This window comes from Saccopteryx leptura, chromosome 9, assembly GCF_036850995.1.
Source record: "Saccopteryx leptura isolate mSacLep1 chromosome 9, mSacLep1_pri_phased_curated, whole genome shotgun sequence".
Classification (NCBI taxonomy): domain Eukaryota; kingdom Metazoa; phylum Chordata; class Mammalia; order Chiroptera; family Emballonuridae; genus Saccopteryx; species Saccopteryx leptura.
Window position 1 is genome coordinate 47810213 of NC_089511.1, and position 25726 is coordinate 47835938.

Genomic DNA, 25726 nt, shown 5'->3' on the forward strand with positions numbered 1-25726 from the left:
GTTTGATCCAGCTAATAACGCTGTTTTGTCTTTTTCTAAATAGTTCCAGATATACGGAAATGATTTATATAGGTAAATAAGAACCCTTAAACCCCTCACCAGTTGCGGTGCCTCATGGCTACAGTGTAATTGTTATAGATTTACAGGACTGCTTTTTTACTATACCATTAGCTACACAGAATTGTCGAAGGTTTGCATTTAGTCTGCCATCAGAAAATTTTAAACAACCTTATGAGAAATATCAGTGGAAGGTATTGCCCCAGGAAATGAAAAACAGTCCCACGCTTTGTCAAAAATTTGTGAATCTAAATTCAGATTGCTTTTAGTAATTTTACAGGGCAGGTTTTATTTCATCTTCCTGCTTGCCCACTGCTGCAATTTCTAAAAAGACAATCAGTAATTTATCCCACTAAGACTTCTAGAAATCTGCTGCCCCCTCCCAGCCAGAAGGAGACTTCTGTGCCACCCGCATCACCAGTGACTTTCCAGCAAACGCCATCAAGGAACTCTTTGTATAATCCTGTTACTCGAGGGATACAGCGATTGTCACTACAGGAAGCTAGACGACCTCCCTATCATAGTCAACGGATGATTCACTCTACTCGAACTGTCAACCCACCAACCTGGGACCAGTTGAAGGCATTGACTGAGAGGGCTAATTTAATTTGTCATTGACAAAATATACATCGTAACCCTGTTAATATGTTTATTGCTATGCTAGCTGTACTTTCAATTCAGGTACTTAATGTTGAGGCTACTGGACAAAACAAATCTTATTGGGCTTATATTCCAAATCCACCATTAGTTAAGCCTGTTACTTGGGGAGGAGACGATATACCTGTGTTTAATAATCATACTAAGTTTTTGGGAGGATCATGTAGTTCTTTTATTATGCATAAAACTAATTCAAATTTCTCATTTCATGGAAAAACGGATAAGGTACCTATATGTTTTATGTTTAATAATACTCACAAGATTTCTGGGTGTTTTCCTACTACACTTAAGACTATTTTGACTGACTCTCCTAAAAGTAATAAACCTGGACACACTACAAGAGACTTATGGTCTCTCACAATTTTAATGCCTGGAGGCCCTGACACCCATGAGTATAATCCTGTTACATTGCCTCCTAAGGGATTTCACCCATGTAAACTTTATCCTCCAAAAAAAGGCAACTCAAGAGCCTTACTGGTGGTCTGTAGAGAATAGATTTGGTTTTCCCCCATGGCAAGAATGTGCATATTACAATTATATGAATTATACTGCATATGCTGTTAATTTCACTGTACAAGATTGGTCTAGTCCTTATTCTGAATATGATTATAGAAAATTAGTGCAGAAAATGAGAGATGATTACAGTTGGTCAGATAAATATAATCCTTTAAATAAAATCGTCACACGTTGGCAGTCTGCTGGATGGATACCTGCACAGCTGACTTATCAGGATGAATTAACCACCAGGTATCAAACAAAGCTTTGGCAGCTAATTGCAGCTGCTGCACCAGCATATTTGGTTAGGCCTTACCCTTATCCAGTTCAGAATATTTTTGTTCAGGCTTGTGTACAGGCTCCTTATGTACTCTTGATTGCTACAATGGACAGTAATCTTTCTGTTAGTACTTATAATTCTATATTTAGCATTTCCTGCTCTCGCTGTGTTTTAACAAACTGTCTATCATATGACACCAAAGCTCAAGTTATGTTTATTTTGCGGCAGCCACCTTATGTGATGTTACCTGTTAGTCTGTCTCAGCCTTGGTATGATGACCCAGGGTTGCATGCACTACAGGCTGCTTCTGAAGCGCTTGCTCACTATTGAGGAAAGCGATTTGTTGCAGAATTGATTTTGGGAACTACTGCTCTTATTGCTATTATAGAATCTGTAGCTGCTTCCACCACTGCTTTAGCTCAATCAGTTCACACTGCAAATCATGTGGATAGTTTATCTCGTAATATATCTCTTGCATTAGCAGTACAGGAGACTATAGATAGGAAGTTAGAAATAAAAGTGAATGCTTTAGAGGAGGCTTTTATTCACATATGTAATGAGCTGTTAGCTATGAAAGCTAGAATGACTCTTAGATGCCATGCAGGATTCAGGTGGATATGTGTGACTCCTTTAGAATATAATCAGTCTATCATAGCATGGAATAATGTACAGAATCATTTGTTAGGTGTATGGAATAATAGTGATATTAGTTTAGATTTGAGGGAATTACATCAGCAGATACAAAACTTAGGACATTCGGGCTCTTTAGTCTCTGCCTCAGAAGTAGCTGATCAATTTGTTGAAAACATTAAAAGTATGTTTTCTATGCATGGCCTGACCTCTCTGGCTACTGATATAGGCATAATAATAGCTGTGGCAATTATCACTCTTCTTGTCCTTCCAGTCATGTTCCGACTCTTAAACAGCAATCTCAGAGAAACAACGGTGAAAATACAAAAGCTTTATTTAAATAATAAAAAAGGGGGAGATGTCGGGAGCCGATCCACTAATGCTGGCTAACTAGGTCACAGCAGAAGAAGATCCACAACTGCTGGTTGACAAAGTCACAGCAAAAGAAGATAGAGTCACCGCAGTAAGACCAACAGCTGCGGGTTGACAAAGTCACCGCAAGGAAAGACACGATACTTCCCCCTTTAATCTTTTGAATTAATCTGGCCTTATATCCCCTCTTTTTCTGGGTGTGTGCTATTATTTGTGGCACAGGGATAATAGTACCGTACTTTCCCTGTAGATTTGTAGTAATTTCTTTGGAAATGAGACAGAAGGTGTAAGTTCCACAGAAAAGCCTGTAAGCCCCTTGAACTGGGCTCATAAACATAAGAGGCTGGCTATGATATCCCTCGTAAAGGGTTAAGTTTGTAGGAGAATTTCTTATTATTAATCATGTTAGAAAGAATATAGCCAGAACTTAGCTAGTGTATGAATATAGTAAATAAATAAAGTTTAACCAGACAATAGAATCTTAGATAAGGTGTTATGGAATGGCCTGTTGCATGGCCTGGGATAGGAATGCAGTCAGCAAGAAAAGGATGTTTTGCTAAGAGAATTGTTTTATGACTGAAGGCAGTTGCTGGACTTTCTCAGTGAGACACTCATGAGATTTATAAACTTTCCCAAAAATTATTTCTTCTGATAATGAGAGGTATGGGGCGGGGGGCATCCATAGAAGCAATAGCAATTAATGTCTTCTGAAATTATGTTGCTACTAAGCTATCTTGCGAGTGCACTCTATATATCTTTAAGTAAAAGTTACTCTTAATGTTATGTCAATTTCTTAATGGGCAAGCCTTTTGTTATCTTGTGAGAAAAGCCAGGACACTGCATAAATTCCAGGCCATTTGCCTGAGCAAGCGGTGGTCCTTTGCTAGTCCTTAATGATTTTGTCTGTTAATCTCTCTCTGCCCCTTGACTCACAACAACAGTAAAGTTGAGTTATTAGTTAAGTACTAATCCTTTAAAAGCTTTTACCGATGTTATCGCTATTCAAGTTATTTTTTAGTTGTACTTTGAATGATTTACCACCTGATCTGTAGTTTACAGATGTAAACTAACTGTTATCTGGAAACATGTAAACATAGTGAAACAGAAGCAATGATTAATACCATGTAATTGTAACTTGGTGTGTGTGTATAAAAAAGGAGCTGTACTAGCATTTGGGGGAGATGCCTGGCAGTAAATGCTAACAAGAGAATAAAGAGAAAGAAAAGAATTCGGCTCTCTCACTCGAATTTCGCCGACGCCGTCTCTTCCTGTGGGACCCCTGGATCCCCCCCGGGGCTGGACCCCGGCAATGGCTGGCCTGCCCAGCCTCATGTAGGCTTTGCTGCTGCTGGAAGAAAAGCAGCTGCCTCTTTTGAAATCTGGGATTCACAGATCCTAACTGCCTGGACCTGACTCCAAGCTGAGACCTGGGGCGGACTGCCATCAGTCTGTTTCAGCCTTCCTTGCTTATGTTGATCTGAAAGAGGGCTCAGTAATTAGAACCCTGACTCCGGGACTTTGCACATGTAGGACCCCCCTCTGTGGAGCCCTAATTTATAAAAACATCATGGATGCCAGTGCGACTTCTGGAACAACTTCTGGATCACAAACAATCGCCCACAGAAAAGAACATTTCTCTGATTGACCATCTGAATTATAATAGCAGATCAGCTCTCTCTCTCTCTCTCTCTTACTGTAGAGAAGGGAAAAATATCATTTTCCTCTATCCATCTTAGGTTCTTTGAGGGGGCCGTACAAATTAGACTGACAAAAACATATTAACAAAAGAAAAACAGAAGTTCAATAACATGTGCATCATGCATACTCCTAGAGGTACCCAGTGATGAGTAACTCAAAGGGATGGTTAGAACTTGGGCTTATATACCAGGGGTCCCCAAACTACGGCCCGCGGGCTGCATGCAGCCCCCTGAGGCCGTTTATCTGGCCCCCGGTGCACTTCCGGAAGGGGCACCTCTTTCATTGATGGTCAATGAGAGGAGCATAGTTCCCATTGAAATATTGGTCAGTTTGTTGATTTAAATTTACTTGTTCTTTATTTTAAATATTGTATTTGTTCCTGTTTTGTTTTTTTTTACTTTAAAATAAGATATGTGCAGTGTGCATAGGGATTTGTTCATAGTTTTTTTTTATAGTCCGGCCCTCCAACGGTCTGAGGGACAGTGAACTGGCCCCCTGTGTAAAAAGTTTGGGGACCCCTGTTATATAGCATCTTAACAAAAGGACAATATATTTGTAGAAAAGTGACAAGACAAAGGGAAGGGACTTTGAGCTCGGTGGGGCTGCAAACTGTGGGAGGGTAAGTACATGGGGGAAATGAATGGAGGATAAGAGCTAGGAAGATAAGGTTTGTTTGTGTATATTCTTTTTGGTGTGATCTCCTCTCTGGTAAGAAGACTGTTATCCCTTCTTGGTACAGGAACTGAGGTGGGGGCACATTTACACGAGGAGTTTATCTTCTGCTTTCAGACAGATGAGGAGGGTCAAGAGCTCATCCTGTGTCTGCTTTTTCTCAATTGCTTTAAGCTCAAAAGAAGCTCCATGATACAGAGGGTAGTTGCGTTTCTAACCAGTGATTCTTTTTAAATTTTTATTTATTTATTCATTTTAGAGGAGAGAGAGAGAGAGAGATTGAGAGAGAGAGAAGAGAGAAGGGGGGAGGAGCAGGAAGCTTCAACTCCCATATGTGCCTTGACCGGGCAAGCCCAGGGTTTTGAACCGGCAACCTCAGCATTCCAGGTCAACGCTTTATCCACTGCGCCACCACAGGTCAGGCTAACCAGTGATTCTTGTTGAAAGCTGCAAGGTGGGAGAGGATACATTCCAGGGCGTGTGACCCTCTCCTCCCGCTCCTGGCAGATTTCATCTGACCCCTCTCCAGGCTCTCCCACTGCCTTTGACTTGCTCTTTTTAACTTTTCCAGATACTGCAATCTGCAAGACTGGCTGGAGAACCTGACTCCACATCCCTTACCTTGGTCTTAGTATACACGTCTCAGTAAGCTATGCGGTCTGATTGTTAAATGCAAATGACCCCAGGAAACAGTCACTCTTTTCTGGGCTCACCATATAAATGATCAGGATGGAGGGGTGGCGAGTAATGTAAATGCATTTTGAAAAATTTTAAAAATTCAGGACTTTGTGCTCATCCCTAAACATGATGCCTCTTTCTGGCTAAGTTGTATAAAATGTTTTTCTATGAAAACACTTCTGTCCCTCTTGTATATAGCCTGTCAAATGGAAAAGTCTGGGTAAAAGAGAATAGGGGATAATTGAAGGGAAACAATGAAAAGTTATGACTCTGATTTGTAACAATGAAGAAAAAGAAAAACAGCATCCCGGGAAGGCCCACGGGAGGGGAGGGCACTAATGATCTTTGTGTTTCAGAATTGTTCCTGGAAGTTCTCCTTTCTTTTTTTTTCTTTTTTCTTTTTTTTTTTTTTTTGTATTTTTCTGAAGCTGGAAACGGAGAGAGACAGTCAGACAGACTCCCGCATGCGCCCGACCGGGATCCACCCGGCACGCCCACCAGGGGCGACGCTCTGCCCACCAGGGGGCGATGCTCTGCCCCTCCGGGGCATCGCTCCATCACAACCAGAGCCACTCTAGCGCCTGGGGCAGAGGCCAAGGAGCCATCCCCAGTGCCCGGGCCATCTTTGCTCCAATGGAGCCTCGGCTGCAGGAGGGGAAGAGAGAGACAGAGAGGAAGGAGAAGGGGAGGGGTGGAGAAGCAGATAGGCGCTTCTCCTGTGTGCCCTGGCCGGGAATCGAACCCGGGACCCCTGCACGCCAGGCCGACGCTCTACCGCTGAGCCAACCGGCCAGGGCCTCTCCTTTCTTTCTGAAGAAAATCTCCGATTCTACCTTTGCAACCTGTGCTAGTGCTTTGAATTCAGACTGCTGAGCCAGTGAGCACAGGGGACAGCAATGGGGTGGCAGGGTGGGGGCCAGGTCCCGAACTCTCCACCCAGAAACCCTCAACATCCTCTTCACTCCTGAGGCAGATGAACTGGTATCAGGGAAGAACACATGCTTCAAGCTAACTGTCTGGCAGTTCTTCTAAAACCAGGGACTCAACTGAATCTTCTGGACTGGTCTGAAAACCCCAGGGCGGGAAGCCTTACAGTGGAAGGCCACACCTGGAAAGCCTGTTACCCTGCACTGCCTGCCTAAGGTATGTCCTGCTTGGGATAGCTAAACAATTGTAAACTCTGTTTCCAGGGGAACACATGGGTGCCTTCTGAGACTGTACTGCTATGTGCGCCTATGATGACAGGAATAATGCTTCAGCCCAGGAGTGCAGCCAGCTCAGCTCATTGGCCAGAGCTGTGCTGTGCCACCAGGGAAAAAGGATAGCACAGGAACTTAAGGAGTAAGTGACCCAGACTTTCAATATAGACCTTATTAATTAGTAAAAGACTGAATCCAGAACCCCAAAAGGGCATAACTGAGGCCAATACTGTAAGGTCTCTCCCTGACATGTGGGACCCTACTGATAATCCTTTGTGTTCAGATACCTTAGGAAAGGACCACGGGGCTGGGCTGGGCAGAAGAGCATTAGGCCAGAGTCTGTGATCCTTAGAAAGGCCTGCTTGCAAGGTTGGTCCTTAGTTGACATCTGGGAACTTAAATTTTTGGAGTGTTCCCACCATTTTTTAACCAATAAGCATGGTTATTGTTTGTGCAAATGATGTGATTAATGCTGACACCTGCTTTTCTTCTGGGAGTCTGGAATTTTGGTATGTGCTAAGTGGAAGGTCCCTATGCAACTAGTCCCGGCGAAACCATTGACCTTGGAGTCTCTGATTAGCTTCATAAAAGTTGTCACAATTTGATGCTGGATGAATCAAGGAAATCCTGTATGATTCTACTGAGAGTCTCTGGGAAACTTGCACCTCATTTCTTCTTTCTCTTCTTTCTCTTTCTCTCCGTCCTTCCCTCCCTCCCTCTCTTCCTTTCCTTCTTCCTCCATTCCTCCTTTCTCCATTCCTCCTTTCTTTCTTTTTAAGTGAGAGGAGAGGAGATAGAGAGACAAACTCCCACATGTGCCCATGACCAGGATCCACCCGGTAACCCCTATCTGGGGACAATGTTTGAATCAACCGAACTGTCCTCAGCACCCAAAGCCTACACTCAAACCAATCAAGCCACTGGCTGCAAGAGGAGAAGAGAGAGAGAGAAGAGGGAGAGGTAGTGGAGAGAAGCAGATGGTCGCTTCTCATGTGTGCCCTGGCAGGAGATGGAACCCAGGACGTCTGCACACTGGGCCGACACTCCATCCACTGAGCAAACCTGCCAGGGTCTGCACTTCATTTCTTTATTCTTGGATTTAGGCACCTTTTTCTGTGCTGATTTTGCTTTGTATCTTTTTGCTGTCATAAGTCTCAGCTGTGAGCATGACTCTGTGTTGAAGCCTGAGAGTCCTTTCTGTGAAACCCACCAGACCCAAAGACTGTCTTGGGGGACTTCTGATGCTGACATCTTAGACTTCTCATTGGAAAAAACAATGCAACAGCTGTTAGGAAATGCTAACTACATCTGGCAGAGCACAGGAGATGTGCAAAGTGTGGATCCCTCTCCAATCTATCCCGTTTCTTGTGAGGATTCCCTTTTTGTGACCCTCCTACACAAACAGCTGCCCTTAGATTCCCAGACCCTGGGAACACTGGCTGAGGACACAGCATTAATCTAGGGCATACCTGGGAAAGGGTCTATCTCCTGGTAGATCCCAGTTGCGGGTATGTTTCCACATAATTTAGCAGAGAAAAAGGACCAGGGACATCAAAACTCTTATGTTTATGATCTCAAATTGCAGCCAATGTTTCTCCATAATCAATGGTGTGTGGGGATGGGGGTGGAGGGAACTGTGAAATGGTATTTAGCAGGGAGGCAACTTCCAAGGTATTCCTGGGTGTACAGGAACCCTAGTCTACAGCAGCAGCTACTGACTGGGCACTGGGCTCAGGTGAGGCTCCGGAACTGCAAGGTGAGTCATAAGTATGTAGTTCCGTATCCCTGAGATGCGCTGGCCACAGGGTGAGAGTGTCAGTTCTAAAGAGGAGCTAAAATGGACGACATGTTGGGAATAGCTTGGCCTGGCTGCAGCAATTACCCACCATCTCTGACAAGAGAAACTTTGGGGATTAATATCACTCTTAGTCACACATGCAAACCACAAAATTACTTCTATCATGAGTGGAATTTTAAAAATTTATTGTAACATTACAATCAACAATACATGTTTATTGTAGCATCACTTTCAAGAATACATATATATATATATATATATATATATATGGCTGAAGTCAAGAAAAGCACTTAAAGAATATTACAGGGTTAGTCAAAAGCTATTCTTCCAGAAGGTTAAATAGTAAAGGGATGAAAGATGTGATATTTTGCTGGTGGATAGTCACTAGGGATGACCTTTAGCAAGAAGGGCAGAAATGGGGGATTTCTGGTGAACAGAGTGCAAACTGAGAACTAATCACATCAGGCAGGTCCGAAGCATTGTTCCTAGTTGTCATTCATTAAAAGACCTACAGACTACACAACTTTGTGTGGCTGGTATGGAACCAGCAAGACAGACATGAGAAAACAACTCTCTAGCAAGGTACCTTAAAGTCACATGCCAGACAATCTCCGACTGGGGAACTCCTGCCGCCCACCCTTCTCCCCCTCGTGACCATTCCAGGCCTCCTCCTCTTTGTGTCCCTCCTCTGTGTTTCAGCTCAGGGGTCCAGGAGCTCACTGAGAGTGGAGCTGTCTACCCCCGGGCCCCCTTCCTCACGGTCTTCTTCAAGCTCGGACTCTGGCAGGAAAAAGCTGCTTATGCCTGAAGGGCTGTTCTTTAGCAGGCAGCCCAGTTCCTTCTCAAAACATTCGGCTGCTCGCAGCAGATCTCCATTCAGCTTGTGAGTTAAGCCTTGGAGGTACCAAAAATTTGGTGCATTTTGTGGAAGTTGATTTTCAGCTCCGTTCTGTAGTTGGTACTTTACCTTTTCCGTCTCAGTCGATTTTGTGCTTACGGTCAAATCCTTTAAATGATCTAGGATGGGAGTGTCTTCACACTTCCCCGGACACTCCTGAGAGTTGGAATAGCGCTGGGGGAGTTGTTTCCCCTCAGCCTGGGGGTGCTCCTTATTGAAAGATCCCTGATAACATTCTTCTGCTTCCAGGTCAGGAGAATCAGAATATGCATACAGAGGATTTAGTCCCTTCTCAATAGCTTTATTTATATAGTCCATAGCACATTTCCTTGTTTCTTCAGTCTTCTCACTGTCCCTACTCGCTTCAGAGTGGTCCGTGTTCTGAATTTGTTTTTTCTTTGCCCTGTAGCAGCACGCGATCTGGTGATAGATGTAGGCATTGTTTGGCAGGGACTCCAATGCCTTTTTAAAAAGTTCAATAGCTTTGTCCAGATCACCCTTTTTTTGGTAAAAATAGGCGGCACTACGAAGAACATCTGCTTGGCAAGAAGCTTTCTCCAGGGCCTCTACCACCAGTGGCTCTCCTTCCTCTTCTTTATTCATCTTTTGCAATTTCAGGGCCAAGAGGACTTTGATATACTGATTGTCAGGGTTGAGCTCAATGGCCTGCTTCAGGACACTGGCAGGGAACTGCTTCTGTGGCTTATCATCCAGACCAGATATTGCAATTGCCAGCCCGGAGAAGAACTCGGGGTTGTTGGGTTTCTCTTCTAGAGCCTTCTCAAAACACACCTTCGCCCTCTCATTCCTTTTGGCTCCGCACTGTAGCAGTGTCCACCCTTCTTCACAGTCGAGCTCAGGACACTCAATACTGTAGGGATTTGAAAACTTCTCGCACACTCGTTTGACCTTGTCTACGTAAGCCTGCGCTTCGGAGAGTCTGCCCATGTGATAGTAGACCCAGGCGTAGTTTCCCCAGGTGACCAGGCTTCGGATTTCTGCTTGGTCAGCGTGCTCTCGCTGGATAGAGTCTTCCGCTTGCTGTAAGCATTCCAGTGCCTCCTCGTTTTGGCCATCTAGGTGTTTTATGTAGGCCAACAAGTTGTACATTGTAGCTTTGAACTTAGTGTTTAAAAATTCAATCTGATTAGACACTCTATCTTTTAGATCATGTGAGACATGTTCTTCCTTAAGTAAGTTCCACGTGAAATGGCACTTCAGCTGTGGAAGGATTTTCTCCAGAGAGTTCTTGTTGACCTCACTGTGGAGAAAATAACATGGTCACTGTGATGGTCACCTGCCAAGCACTGTTCCCTGGGATGCAATCACAGGTTAACTGTGTGTGTCAACTTGACTGGGCCATGGGATGCCCAGAAATCTAGCTAAACACTAGTTCTGGGCATATCTGTGAGCCTAGCATTTGAACCAGTAGACCGAGTAAAGCAGGCTGTCCTCCCCAACATCCAATCTGTTGAGGGCCTGAGAAAAAGAAAAGAAAAAACGGCTGAGGAAGGGTGAACTTGCTCTCTCTGCCTTGCTGTTTGGGCTGGAACGATCTCTCAGACTGGAACTCAGACTGTTGCCACTCCTGGTTCTCAGGATTTTGGACTCGGGCTGGCACTTACACCACTGGCCCTTCAGTTCTCGGGTTTTTGGACTCAGATGGGAATTACACTGTTGGCTTTTCTGTGTCTGCAGCTTACAGACAGCAGATCATAGCATGTCTCAGCTTCCATAATCACATGAGCCAAATACTCATAATAAATACCTCTCTCTAGTTCATTATATACATATCTATCATCTATCTATCTATCTATCTATCTATCTATCTATCTATCTATCTATCTATTCACACACACACAAGCACACACACATGGGTATACACATACAAGCATGTATGTTTGTGTATATAGCTGCATTAGGTGGGAATCTTTATATATAAATATTTTTTAAAAGCAATATAAAAAAAGGCAGGTAAAAATGAATGTTTACAAATAAGGTAGAAATAATACAAAAGAACATTAAAATTCTCAATGAGGAAAACCAAAATGTGTTCAAGTGTACAAAGCTTTTCCCCTTACAAGAAACGGGCATAAAGTTGAAGATCCAGTTTGGTTTCCCTGCTACAAATGCACAAATGCTGTGAGCCCATTTCTTGCGCCTGCCTACTTTCGATCGAAGGAAGGGTGATGGCCACCGTGCCAGCCAGAGCCAGTGAACTCTCCATCCTCCATTCACCTTAACTAAAAGCTGAAGGAAACCAGCTTTCAGTGAAGTCTGAGTTCTGCAGTTGCCTGACTGAATGTCCGCCATAGTGGTGCTCAAAACAGTTTACTTCTTGGCCAGAAAAAAAAAATGGATGAGCCTGGAACAGCCTTTAGCCTGCTGACTTTTCCCAGCCTTTGTGGGTTGGGCCTGATATCAACCAGCAACATGTCTATATATCCACTGTTGGTTCAGTTTTTCTGGAGAACCCTGACTAATACACTTCCTAAGTTTTCTTAGGAGGGCAGGTACTTCCCTCTTGCTTCCTGGACTCACCTTTCTATAGTTATGGTTTGTGCAAGAACCCACTAAAACAGTGGTTCTCAAAGTGTGCACCCTAGAAGATTTCCAGGTGCGCCCTATGGTATTCCAGAGAAATATGTGCCTGCTGGGGCCAAAAAACCAACAGGGTTTTTGGAGTTTAGATTTTTGGAGACACAGAAGTGGGAAATTGGCTGTAAACTGACAGTCTGCCCAACCCTCCACCTCATTTGCTTGATTAGGTTCAAAAAGGAGGTTAAGCTGTGGTGCTGGATTGTTTACACTACCCCCCACATTCCCCGGAAAGACTGGAGGCAAGTTTCTTCTATCCTTTGTTTGGTGTAAAGTTAAGATGATATGTATGGTGGGGGTTTTCTGCACTCAACACAATTAAGAAAAAAAAGAGAGGAATTCTTCAATGTATTGACGAGGAAATGAGAGTTTGCCTTTCAAATATATGCCCAAACATTGAAGAAATCGCCAGGACACATCAGGCTCATGTTTCTCATAAACACAAGAATGAAAAAACTTAACATTTTCACACCGGGACCTGCCGAATTTACTAAATCTTACTAAGAATGTATCTATATAATAAAAAGATAACTTTTTTGTCATTTTTTAAATTTTTTAACCCCTCTCTTTTACGAATTCTAAAAAGCATAACTCAAATAATGTAACATAAAAATGTTTTTTAATGTCAGAATAAACTTAATTTTGTTGTATTTATTTTATTTAATTACCATAAAAGCATGCTTGGACTTTATATATTTTTCTTTAATATTTGACTTAATTATTATAACATATTTCTCAGAAATCTGTATATAGTGTGCCTACAATTATTTGTAGGATTTTAAATGCGCCCCGACTTCAAAAAATTTGGGAACCACTGCACTAATCACATCACTTCCACTGTGTGAGTGAGGTAAGGTGGATGAGATGGAGCCAGTGGTGGGATTCAGCTGGTTCGCATTGATTCGACAGAACCGCTACCTAATTTTTTGTTGAGTTCAGCAAACAGCTTGTTAAAATGGCACTTGTAATCAGGGTTCTCTCTAAGGAGGGTGCCTGGGCAGCTGCCCAATGTGGAAATCGCAAATTTACATTCTTTACTCTTTTTTAACGTTCATCTGTTCAACAGTGTATTCTAAGTGCCTGTAGTAATGTTTATTCCATCCATATTGCCAATCAAGAAGCAATATGGAAATATCTTTTTTTTTTAAATATCTTAAGTAATACTTTTATTGTTTTTTGTCAGGTATTAATATTCTTTCATTAATATTTTAAAACTTATAATCTAGTTTTGTGTAACTCTTTTATAGTTCTTATTTAAGTATTAAATGCATAAAATAATAAACTACCTATTGGTATATTTTTTTATACTTAAAATGGTCATTGGGGCAGAGAACTGGTTGTTAAATTATTTGAATCCCACCACTGGACAGAGCAGTGAGAGGAACTGGGATCCCTCTGGTCCTGCTCACTTACTAACTCAGGGCTCAGTCCTCACACATTCTGAGGAATCAGTTTTATTTAGCCATCCAATGACCCTTTATAGGGCTATCTTTTGTGTCTTACTAGTTTTGGGGAATACTAAGAAGCATAAAGATTATCCTGACCCAGTCTACCCCCCGGAGCTCATAATATTCTTAGAAGGAGCCATGAAAAGAAGTGAAAAGTCAGGGATGTTTGTCACCATGCTCTGTTATTTATAGTATTTTCCCATGTATAAGGTGCACATTTTCCAAAAAATTTGGGGTCTAAAAACTGGGTATGCCTTATACAGTGGTTGTAGATTTTTTTACTTGCATCTCCTGCTTTCTCACACTTGGTTTTGCACTCATTGTTGTAGATTTTTTTTACTTGCATTTCCCACTTTTTCACACTTGTTTTTTTTCAAATTTTGGGCCCCAAAATTAAGATGCGTCTTGTACATGGGAGCATCTTATACATGGGGAAATACGGTAGTTCTCTTTCCTTCTTCTACACCAGTTCTCTACAGTCACACACAGACCCATGAAAGTTTGGTTTCAGTCTGGTTGAAGTAGCTGTTTGAGAAACAAACAGCATTGATACACGATTACAGGGGATTGTCTTACTCATTGCTAAGTAAGTTACACAGTTGTCAAAGTGTGTTCTCCCATCTGTCTTTGCCTAGGGCTTTTTTTTTTTTTTTTTTTGGTGGCAGAGATGGAGAGAGACAGAGAGAGGGATAGATAGGGACAGACAGGAAGGGAGAGAGATGAGAAGCATCAATTCTTTGTTGTGGCTCCTTAGTTGTTCATTAATTGATTTCTCATATGTGCCTTGACCAGGGGGCTACAGCAGACCAAGTGACCCCTTGCTCGAACCAGCGACCTTGGGCTCAAGTTGGTGAGCCTTGCTCAAACCAGATAAACCTGCGCTCAAGCTGGCAACCTTGGGGTCTCGAACCTGGGTCCTCCACATCCCAATCCGACGCTCTATCCACTGCACCACCGCCTGGTCAGGCTGCCTAGGGCTTGGAGTGTGATAACCGAGTTTGTGCTCCTCCTTTCTCACCAGTAGGTACTTAGCACCTTAAGATTGGAAAGAACTTCCAGAAATCATTAAGCCAAGTGTTGTCTATATTTTTTTATTTCAAAGACTAGCACAATTTCAGAAAAAAGTTATGAACCAAATAGAGCTGCCAACTTATTTGTAATACAATGACACTGGGAGAAATTTCATCCCAAAAGACACCAGCCATCTATTCTTACCAAGATTTATTAAAAAAAAGAAAAAGGAAGCATTTTTGTTATCACTGGCAATAGTTTAAATCCTCCAATCAAAAGATATAGTGGCTGAATAGATAGATAAAGAAATAACACCCAGCTATATGCTGTCTTTAGCTTTAAAAATACCCACAGACTGAAAGGGGACGGGAAAATATATTCTATACAAACCAAAAGAAAGCAGGGGTAGCTATACTTACATTGGGCAAAATTAACTTTAAGCCCAAAACTGTAGCAAGAAGCAAAGAAGGTCATTATATAATAATAAAGGAGTCAATCCAATAAAAGGATATAATATTTGCAAATATCTGCACACACACACCTAAAAATATACAGCAATACAATAATAGCAGTGAACTTAAATACCCCTTTTTGACACTGGATAAATCACCAGACAGAAAAATCAATAAAGAAACACTGGGCTTAAACAACAGATTAAACCAGATAAATTTAAACATTTATAGAACATTCCATCCAACAGCAGCAGAACACACACTCTTCTCAAGCACACATGGAACATTTCCCAGCATAGACCATATGTTGGGCCACAGAACAAGTCTTAATAAAACTTAAGCAGAGCAAAACCATAGTAAGCATTTTTCTGACCACTATTATTCAATCATAAAAAAGAAAAGAATCCTGCCATTTACGATATCACTGATGGACCTTGAGGACATGTTAAGAGGAATAAGCCAGACAGAGAAAGAGAAATACTGCATGTTATCACTTATATGTGGAATCTAAAAACAAAGAATGTCCACGTGCAGGCTAAATATAGGGAGCTAACTGCCCTTCTGTTGGGCAAATGAGTTTGTAAAATTTGTGTTGAGTTTGCTCACTTTTACTGTTAAAAATGGCACTGGGCAGTGCCAGGTATGTGATCTGTGAAATTGCTAATTACCTTCCTGCTTGGGAAGGGCCATTGTTATGCTAATGTTGTTGGAGGAGAGGTTTTCATGCCAGAAAAGTTTTTGTTTTTTTTTACAGAGACAGAGAGAGTCAGAGTGAGGGATAGACAGGGACAGACAGACAGGAACAGAGAGATGAGAAGCATCGATCATTAGTTTCTCGTTGCGACACCTTAGTTGTTCATTGATTGCTTTCTCATATGTGCCTTGACCATGGGCCTTCAGCGGACCGAGTAACCCCTTGCTTGAGCCACCGACCTTGGGTCCAAGCTGGTGAATTTTGGGTCCAAGCTGGTCCAAGCTCATCTGCTCAAACCAGATGAGCCCGCGCTCAAGCTGGCGACCTTGGGGTCTCGAACCTGGGTCTTCCGCATCCCAGTCCGACGCTCTATCCACTGCGCCACCGCCTGGTCAGACCATGCCAGAAAAGTTTTAAAAAAAAAGGAGAGGAAAGAGGAGGAGAAGAAAGAAGCCAAGATGGCAGAAAAGAGAGAGAAGCCAGTTTTGCAGAGTAAGAAGCCCTGATGGCAGATGGGGAACCAGAGGTGAGGGGCTTTGGGACTGGTGACGCCTTTGATTCTAGGAGGAACCGGAGAAGATTCTCCTGGTTGTGGAACTGGATAATGTGTCAGTGGTTTTGTGAGCCCTGTGTATGTGTTTGCTCGTCGGCCAGTGTGAGTCTTGAATAAAGGAATGGCCCACCAGTTTTTGGCTCCACTGTTTCTTTACTGTCTGCCCGAATACAATGAGAACCTGCATGTGCATGGCCACGACGGCCGTGACTACTGGCCGTACACCTTCCTACCTGGAGACTGATTATCTAACAGAAACATTGGGGAGGTTGAGTCCCTCTGGCCCAGGAAGAGATATTGCATGGCCTCAAACTGCAGCCATGAAGTTTTGTGGAGCAAAACAGATAAAGGCAGCACTGCAACTTCTTAGGAAACAGCCCGAATCAATCCATGTACAGTCCTTCCTCCCCCTGCTCACCTACCTGGAGGTGACAGACAGCCTGTTAGCACTGCCCACAAACCCCAGCATAGATGCCTCATCTCTTGCCAGGGCTCAGTCAAAGCCATTACTACAGAAAAATCTTGAAATTTTCAGAGAGATACCCTGTTTAAATGGTAAGAATAGGAGTTTCCAGGGAAATCTCTGAGGCAGCGTGTACCAAAGATGCTCTGGTTATGCACCAGCTGACTGTGCGAAGGGATAGGCAGAACCCATGTTCAGTTATTTGGGCAGAACAGGCACAACCCAAAGAGCTCGTCCCTTCAAAAAGTGAACCAGGCCCTGGCTGGTTGGCTCAGTGGTAGAGTGTTGGCCTGGCATGCAGGAATCCTGGGTTCGATTCCCGGCCAGGGCACATAGGAGAAGCGCCCATCTGCTTCTCCACCCCTCCCCCTCTCCTTCATCTCTGTCTCTCTCTTCCCCTCCCGCAGCCGAGGCTCCATTGGAGCAAAGTTGGCCCGGGCGCTGAGGATGGCTTCATGGCCTCTGCCTCAGGCACTAGAATGGCTCTGGTTACAACAGAGCAATGCCCCAGATGGGCAGAGCATTGCCCCCTGGTGGGCATGCTGGGTGGATCCCAGTCGGGCGCATGCGGTAGTCTGTCTGACTGCCTCCCCATTTCCAACTTCTGAAAAATACAAAAAAAAAAGTGAACCAAGGGCCTGACCTGTGGTGGCACAATGGATAAAGTGTCGACCTGGAGAGCTGAGGTGGCTGGTTCGAAACCCTGGTCTTACCTGGTCAAGGCACATATGGGAGTTGCTTCCTGCTCCTCCCTCCCTTCTCTCACTCTCTTTCCTCTCTAAAATTAATAAATAAAAAAATAACATTTGTTATAAAAAAAAAAGCCCAACTCTATATTGAAAAAAAAAAGTGAGCCAAGGAACTCTGCAGAGCAGTGCTTCTCACACTGTTAAGTGCACATGGACTGAATCACCCGAGAATCTTATTGAAATGTACTTCTGAATGCAGTTGGTAGGATGCTGCCTTTATAACAACCACTTGGAGGTGTTAGACTCATACCACACTATGAATAATAAAAGTCCCAGAAGGTGTCATTTTTGGAAAAGTGATTTCAAATTATTAGTTTCTCATACCTGAAATAGCCCTGAAATGGGCAAGCCTTGCTTTATGTCAACATCCTTTCCATCCCTCCCACTAGCAACCCACTTTGGGCTTCCTCCACTCACATTTACGCACATACAAAGCCAGGAGCATTTGATGTGCTTAGAAAGTACCCGTGGTCCTCTTTAAATTTGTATTCTTTCCCCTAGGCATTACTTCTGGTCAAGATTTCAGAAAGCAAACCCAGTCATTTGCATTCTAATAGGTTGGTTACGACATCTGGCAACGTACAGCACAGTTTGAAATTCTGCCACAATTTCTCCCTGTTCCCTGAGAAGGTCTGGCACCTCAATAAGAAGACACTTTCAATTCTGAAGGAATGAACTGCAAGGCAGAGGTAACCACAGGACTGGAGGTTTACAATTCTGAAACAGTCATTAGAGCATTTGCTGAGAAGTAAACATACTTTTGTAAGAACCACAACCACCACAACAGAAAGAGCCACAGAAATAAAAACCTATGAACTGGTAAGAGAGATTTATGATCAAGTTAAGAGACATGTATCTTTAATCTCTAAGCAAACAATGAATCAGGATAATTCCGAAAGTTGCATACTAGAACAAGATTTGTGAGAAATGCTCCACCTCCTATCAGAGAAACAAGGCATAGTTACCTCATGATGGCGGTTTCCCTGTAATTCTAAAAAGCTAGGGTCCAGGCTGATTTTCTGTTCTGCTTGTGGATTGCAAGCCAAGTGCTGAAGAGGTTTCCACCCCCTACCAGCACCAGCGATTAGGTCTGTGCTTTTATGGAGTAGAAAGGAAAATGAAACCAATGCGATGCTTTCATGATTTCTGTCCGGGAGAAACGAAACTAAAGATGTGCGAGCTGAGATCATTCCTGGCTGGAAATGTTGTTCTACACTCCTGGGTTTCATTTCTCTAACTCTGCCAGAACGTCTGTTTAGGGCTTGCAGGCAGATGACCAACTGCAAAGGAATGTCTGATGTCACAAGCCCAGAAGTCCTGGATGATTGAAAGCCTCACGACCTTCCCACTCCTCCTCCCCAAAACCCTTAAAACCCAGGTCCCAGCTGTGCCTGGCACGACTCTCCCTTGCGAGTCAGCCCGGCAGGGTTCCTTTCTTCCTTTCAATAAAGCCTGCTACACTGTTCTCTTCGGACTCCCATGGATTCCAACATACACGGGCTCTGAAATTGTGTTTGAGAGTTTGTTAAAGGCACGATAGATGCCCTACTCCTAGAGATTCTGAGCCAATCTGGGGGTGTCTTGGGCTCAGGAATCTGCATTTTTTCATGCACCCTGGAGTTTCTGTTGCTGGAGTGAAACGAGAGTTCTTATGACTTTGGCTAAATTTAACTTTAAGTCCTATTTCTAGAAATCATATCTCTCTTTATAGATATACCCCTCAGAGCCACGGCAGCAGAAGCCAGTAGCCCAAATCTAACCAATTATCACAATGACCTCTGGCAGGCTGAAGATAACATCTTAACTTGTTCCATTTCAGCTCCTGAGCCCTGAGGTGGAATGACCCTCCGGACTATTTTCCTATGAGACCAGGCGGAGGGATGGGATGCCAGAAAGAATCTCAGAGCTGTCCTTAAGGCCTGAAGAAATGATTCATTACCCTTACCTCCCTTTTGACCAATCGGCTTCCAGCATGACCCTGCATGCCTAATACACAGTGTCTTGTGGTTTTGCCTGCTATAATCTATAACATACATACCACCGGGAGTTTGGACTTTTGAGCATTAGCTTCTTGTTCTCCTGGGTGGCGCCATTCATAACAAAATAGACAATATTTCTTCGCTACCATTCCTGGTGTCTAGTGTTTGGCTCTGCTAGTGCCATGTGAACAAACTCTTTCTGTTCAATAACAGCAGTCTCTGAACCACAAATTGAGAAGCACTGTTCCAGAGGTGTTTTGAAAAGCACTTTCCCATTGACTTGCTGAAGATAATGTAGTGAGTCAGACAGTCTAGAATAGAGCAGGCGTCCCCAAACTACGGTCCGGTCCGCGGGCCGCATGCGGCCCCCTGAGGCCATTTACCCGGCCCCCCGCCGCACTTCCGGAAGGGGCACCTCTTTCATTGGTGGTCAGTGAGAGGAGCACTGTATGTGGTGGCCCTCCAACGGTCTGAGGGACAGTGAACTGGCCTCCTGTGTAAAAAGTTTGGGGACCCCTGGTAACACCAGGACACCTACCTGGATTTCGGGTATCTCTTTGACTAGCTCTGGAATATTTCTTGAATCATATCATTTAGCCTCATTTCCTCACCTTTTTAAAGATTTTAAAATTTTATTTATTCATTTTAGAGAGTGGTGAGGGTAGGGTGGGAGGGGGGAGTAGCAAGAAGCATCAACTCCCACATGTACCTAGACCAGATAAGCCCAGGGTTTCGAACCGGCAACCTCAGTGTTCCAAGGTGACACTTTATTCACTGCATCGCCACAGGTCAGGCTCATTTCCTCAGTTTAACATGGCCTTAATGAATTGCCTTTTTCCTTCCATCCAAATTATAGAAATCTATGCTATGAGAAGACTGGTTTTTACCTTCACTTAAGGTGTGACCTTAAGAAGTGAGTTGCAATCAAAGAATTGTCCTTACTCTCCGAATAGGAGCCCTGAGAGCCTAGTCCTCCCAGTCCCTGCCCTTTCTCTCTAATGTGAGCATCATTAAAAGCATTCAGATGTTTCACCCTTTTGGCCTTTGTGCAGAGAGCCAGGCAGTGTTCGGCACTAGATTTCAGCACTTGGGTAATGACTCTGCTTTGACACCTACTCTCTATGTAAACTCTTAGGTGAGTAATTTGCTCTAAGAGCCTCATTTTACTCATCTAGAAAACAAGGCTAATAAAGAAATAACAGTTCTTCCTTCCTAGGGCTATGGGAAAGATGATATGAGATAATGCATATAAATCACTTAAGACTACACTAGCCACTACTGATCACATAGAAGCTGTTACAATCATAATTACTGGTATATTAGTGTTACGATTTTAAGTGAATTTTGAGTAGGTGTAGGGGTCAGCCAAGTTCCTCAGCGGATGGGGCAGAGGAGGGTACCCATGAACCAGCCAACAGGGCTGGACATTTCCCCATATGGCTCCCTTTTTGACACTTTTTAGCACTTTTGAGGAGGAGCAGCCAAGACTGAGGTGGTCCCTGCTGCCTCTGGGAACAGAGCACATTGATGTGGACTTTAGTCCAGCACAGTCCAGAATGCCCTTCTCAGACTTCCTCAGGTCAATGGCTCTGGACACACTCAAGCTCAGATCCCCACAAAACCTCTTGGGCAGACCTGCTACCAAGACTCTGGACAGAGCCAAGTTTTCTGGTCAACCTTACCGAGGCAGGCACAATTAACATTACTTATGAATAGGAGCCCATGATATTTAAAAAGGTAACCTGAGGCATTTGGCAGTGAATCCTCTTACCCTACCACCCTCTGCCCTCATCCCCTAATCTGAGCCTGCAGAGTATTTGGGAATCCTTGCGTCTCCCTTTCTTTGCTCCCTGATTGGTCACTAGGACCCTTCCCCTGCAGGCAATCAATCCTTCAGTCCTTCCTTATGGTGTTTTATGGGAAGGGGCTTCTCTTTCTTTCAGTTCTATCTCTCCTGAAGCTCTATGTGATGGCAGAACTCCAGCAGGTCTATATGCATTTAAAAAAATCAAGGGTACTGGCCCTGGCCGGTTGGCTCAGCGGTAGAGTGTCAGCCTGGCATGCGGGGGACCCAGGTTCGATTCCCAGCCAGGGCACATGGGAGAAGCGCACATTTGCTTCTCCACCCCCCACCCCCCCCTCCTTCCTCTCTGTCTCTCTCTTCCCCTCCCGCAGCCAAGGCTCCATTGGAGCAAGGATGGCCCGGGCACTGGAGATGGCTCCTTGGCCTCTGCCCCAGGTGCTGGAGTGGCTCTGGTCGTGGCAGAGCGATGCCCCGGAGGGGCAGAGCATCGCCCCCTGGTGGGCAGAGCGTCGCCCCTGGTGGGCGTGCCGGGTGGATCCCGGTCGGGCGCATGCGGGAGTCTGTCTGACTGTCTCTCCCTATTTCCAGCTTCAGAAAAATACAAAAAAAAAAAAAAAAAAAAAATCAAGGGTACTAAGGTTATACTTTACATACAATGAAATGCACCCATTTTAACTGTACAGTTTGATAAGTTTGGACAAATGTACCTATTCCCAGGTAACCACCACCACTGCATCCTCATAGACTATCTGCATCATCTTCGAAGTTCGTCCTGTGTGTCTTCCCAGTCAATTCCAACCCTTCGCACCACCACCACCCCTGGCGACCACTTTCCTGTTTTTGGTCACTAGAAATTATCTCAGTAAGAGATTAGGTCACTGTGTTTTGAAGAGAACTTATAATATTTTCTGCTGCTCACAAGTTTTCATCATAGCAACAAAAATCAACTGTAAGCTTTTTGGTTTGTGTTCATTTAAGAAATAGGAGGAAAAATCATTTCTTCTACTTCCCATCTTGATGTTATCAAGCTCTCAAGGCAAAATTCCTCCCAGCGTGAATTGGGTTTGGACTACAAATTCTGCTTCCTTTCCAATGACAAGAAGGCAGTCTTTTAGTTCTTCAAAGGAAAACAATAAAAACCCATAAAGAGCATTTCCCTTAGTTCTAACATTGAATCAGCCAACTTTGTGCGTGAGTGAATCTAACCATTCCTGCCAAGCCTCCATCCCTCTCATCACAGCTCCCGGCTGCCAGCACCGCGGCTGTTCCATGACAGTGCTGGAAGTTTAGGGAGCAGAGTGTGTACTCCAGAAAAGCCCCATCAGTAGAAAGTGGCAATGATGATGAAGGCACATTTAGTCCATAAGTAACAGGACAACTCAGGAACTTGTATGCACTGGAGAAACTCAGTTTATGATTAGCATTCAAGAACAGTGGTATTTATGCATTCTTATCTCACTGACCTCATGATGGCAATCGCTTCCCTGCTGGTCTGTCAAAAGCTGGGTTCAAGTTGATTTGCTCTTCAGAAATCTTCCTAGTCTCTGCAAGAAACCGCTCAAGGAACTATTTAAAGGGGCAGTGGGCGTAGCAGGGGAAGGCATCAGCAAACGAAATGCTTTCTCTCTGTTTCTGAGTTGGTAGTCTATTATACAAGGGAAACGGAACTGGAAAGTGAAACTAATTTTAGATCAGGAGGAGGAAAAGAAAACGTAAGCTTGGGCTCTGATATGGCTCAGTAGAAGTACAGTAAACAGACTCAAACTACAATTCAGCACTCCCTTTACCATAAATCGAAGGTTGGTCCCAGGAAACTGCATTTTTAATAGTCTGTAAGAGATTCAGACATAGGGATTTCTAGGACTACATGATTTGAAAAATTGTTCCTGAAATACTTTGTAAAAAGGAGTTTGGTTCAGTAAATTGATCTGTGGGAGACAATTTGCATCTGGAGACCTAGATTTAATTCTGTGTGCTCAGTTTACTAGCTCTGGGACTATCCAAGAGTCACATCGCTGAACTTGAATTTTCTGTTTTGCCTCTAAATATAGGAAGCCAGGCCCTGGAGTGAACCTTAAGCAGTTTATCTCTCTGAGTAGCCTAAGGTAATCATTTAGTTTTCCCAGCTGTAAAATGGGAAATAGTAACACATAATATTGTCTAATGCAGGGGTCGGGAAACTTTTTGGTTGAGAGAGCCATGAACGCCACATATTTTAAAATGTAATTCCGTGAGAGCCATACAACGACCTGTGTACCTTACACATTATTCAATAAAAATTTGGTGTTGTCCCAGAGGACAGCTATGATTGGCTCCAGCCACCCGCAACCATGAACATGAGTGGTAGGAAATGAATGGATTGTAATGCATGAGAATGTTTTATATTTTTAACATTATTAATTTTTTTTTTTAAAGATTTGTCTGTGAGCCAGATGCTGCCATCAAAAAAGCCACATCTGGCTCCTGAGCCATAGGTTCCCGACCCCTGGTCTAATGGCTGGTTAGCCAGCTGATAAATTAACATACCTGTCTTTATGCTTTGAGCTCAGAAGGAGTAATATAACCCAAAGAGATTTTTTTTTAATTTTTATAAAATTTCTGAAGGAGTGAAGAATGACCTTCCCTAAAATATGCTGCTTTGGCATGTGGACTATTTTGAGCTGAAGAATTTCAAGACCCAGCAAACTCAAGAAAAACTTTTACATCTCCCTTAACTACCTAAAAGAATTTAGATTGTGCACAAGACAATGCAAACAAACTTAGGGGTTAAAAATAGGGGAGGAGCCTGACCTGTGGTGGCTGCACTGGATAAAGGTTACCAGTTTAAAACCTTGGGCTTGCCCGGTCGAGGCACATAGGAAAGGCAACAACTACAAATTGATGCTTCCTGCTTCTCTACCCTTCCTTTCTCTTTCTCTCCTCTCTCTAAAAATGAATAAATAAAATCTTTTAAAAAATAGGCGATCATAGAAAAGCTTGCTTTCTTAATGCAGGATGGAGCAAAATTAGGTTTGCAGTAATTCATGTGGAAAATATGATAGTACAGCCCTAACAGGGTAGGTCAGTTGGTTGGAGCATCATCCCAATATACCAAAGTTGTGGGTTTGATTTCCAGTCATGGCACATACAAGAATCAGCCAATGACCTGACTAGGTGGTGGCGCAGTGGATAGAGCATTAGACTGGGATGTGGAGGACCCAGGTTTGAAACTCCAAGGTCGCCAGCTTGAGCGTGGGCTCATCTGGTTTGAGCAAAACTCATCAGCTTAAGCCCAAGGTCACTGGCTTGAGCAAAGGGTCATTCTGTCTCCTATGGCCCCCTGGTCAAGGCATATATGAGAAATCAATCAATGAACAACTAAGGTGCCACAACGAAGAATTGATGCTTCTCATCTCTCTCCCTTCCTGTCTGTCTGTCCCTATCTATCCCTCTCTCTGTCTCTATCTCTGTTGCCCCCGTCAAAAAAGAATCAGCCAATGAATGCATAAATAAATGGAACAAATTCATGCTTCTCTTTCTCTCTCTCTCTCTCAAATCAATAAATAACAAAATTAAAAATAAAATAATACAATAATTAATAAATAATAATACAAAAATGAACTCTGTTTCAAGTACTCACAACTGTATACCTACTTTTGCCCCAGCCTGTATACATTTGTAATAAGAGTCCTAATTTTTAAGTTATATTAAAATGTAATTCACATTCCATATAATTCATCCACTAAATATACAATTTAATAGTTTCAGCATTTCACAGAACTGTGTGACCATGATCACAATCAATTTTAGAATATTCTCATTACTCCCCAAAGAAACTCCATTTGCTGTCACTCCAATCCTACCACTTTCCCAGCCCTAGGCAACCACTCATCTGCTTTCTGGTTCTATGTTTGCCTACCTAAAACATTTTACAAAAAAAGAATCATACAGTATGTGACTTTTTGTGATTGGTTTCTTTCACTTGGCAAATGTTTTCACGGTTCATATGTGTTGTAGTGTGTATTAGTATGTACTTAATTTATTTTTATTGCTAAATAACATTCCACTGTATGGCTATACCTTATTTAATATATCAGTTCACCAGCTGATAGATCCACATTTTGGCTATTATGAGTAATGCTACTCTGAACATCCATGTACAAATTTATGTGAATATATGTTTTCATTTCTCTTGGATATGAAACAAGGGATGGGATTGCTGGGCTGTATAATAATACCTTTTTTTTTTTTTTTAACAAATTGAGGGACTGCCAAGCTGTTTTCCAAAGTTGCCGTACCATTTTGCATTAAGGATTTTAGTCATTGAGGATTTCTCTCTTTGCAGCCTCCTAAGAAGGTATAGATTACCAACAATGAGATAGCTGCGTTGTAAATCATAAGGAAAAATTCTAATCCGTTAAACCAAGTTATTCCCTTTTCCTTAAACTAAATGACCGGGAAATGGTGGAGGGATGGAGGGAGGAGACAGGAGGGTATGGTCTCTTGTTGGAACCTACATTTCCTGGCTAAAATCCAAGGTTGATTGTGCACCTGGCAGGGAT

At 43.2% G+C, this 25726-nt stretch overlaps 2 protein-coding genes across 3 annotated transcripts in view; both read right to left on the reverse strand.

Moving 5' to 3' along the window:
• Nucleotides 1-22723, reverse strand: part of LOC136381357 (interferon-induced protein with tetratricopeptide repeats 1B-like) — a 34406-nt gene extending 11683 nt beyond the window's left edge. Inside the window, exon 1 of one of the 2 annotated variants that reach the window (XM_066349982.1) lies at nucleotides 22649-22723. In XM_066349982.1, the coding sequence (XP_066206079.1) occupies nucleotides 22649-22653 (5 nt within the window). In that variant the 5' untranslated portion in view covers nucleotides 22654-22723. Of the gene's footprint in view, nucleotides 1-18367; nucleotides 18468-22648 lie in introns of those variants that run through there. The other variant, XM_066349981.1, reaches the window with a different exon arrangement.
• Nucleotides 8710-18501, reverse strand: IFIT3 (interferon induced protein with tetratricopeptide repeats 3). Its single transcript, XM_066349980.1, has 2 exons — nucleotides 18368-18501; nucleotides 8710-10695 (listed from the first exon to the last, which is right to left on the reverse strand). Exons 1-2 carry the CDS (start codon nucleotides 18370-18372, stop codon nucleotides 9237-9239), a joined length of 1464 nt encoding a protein of 487 aa, XP_066206077.1. The 5' UTR covers nucleotides 18373-18501; the 3' UTR covers nucleotides 8710-9236.
• Nucleotides 22724-25726: the final 3003 nt, after the last annotated feature.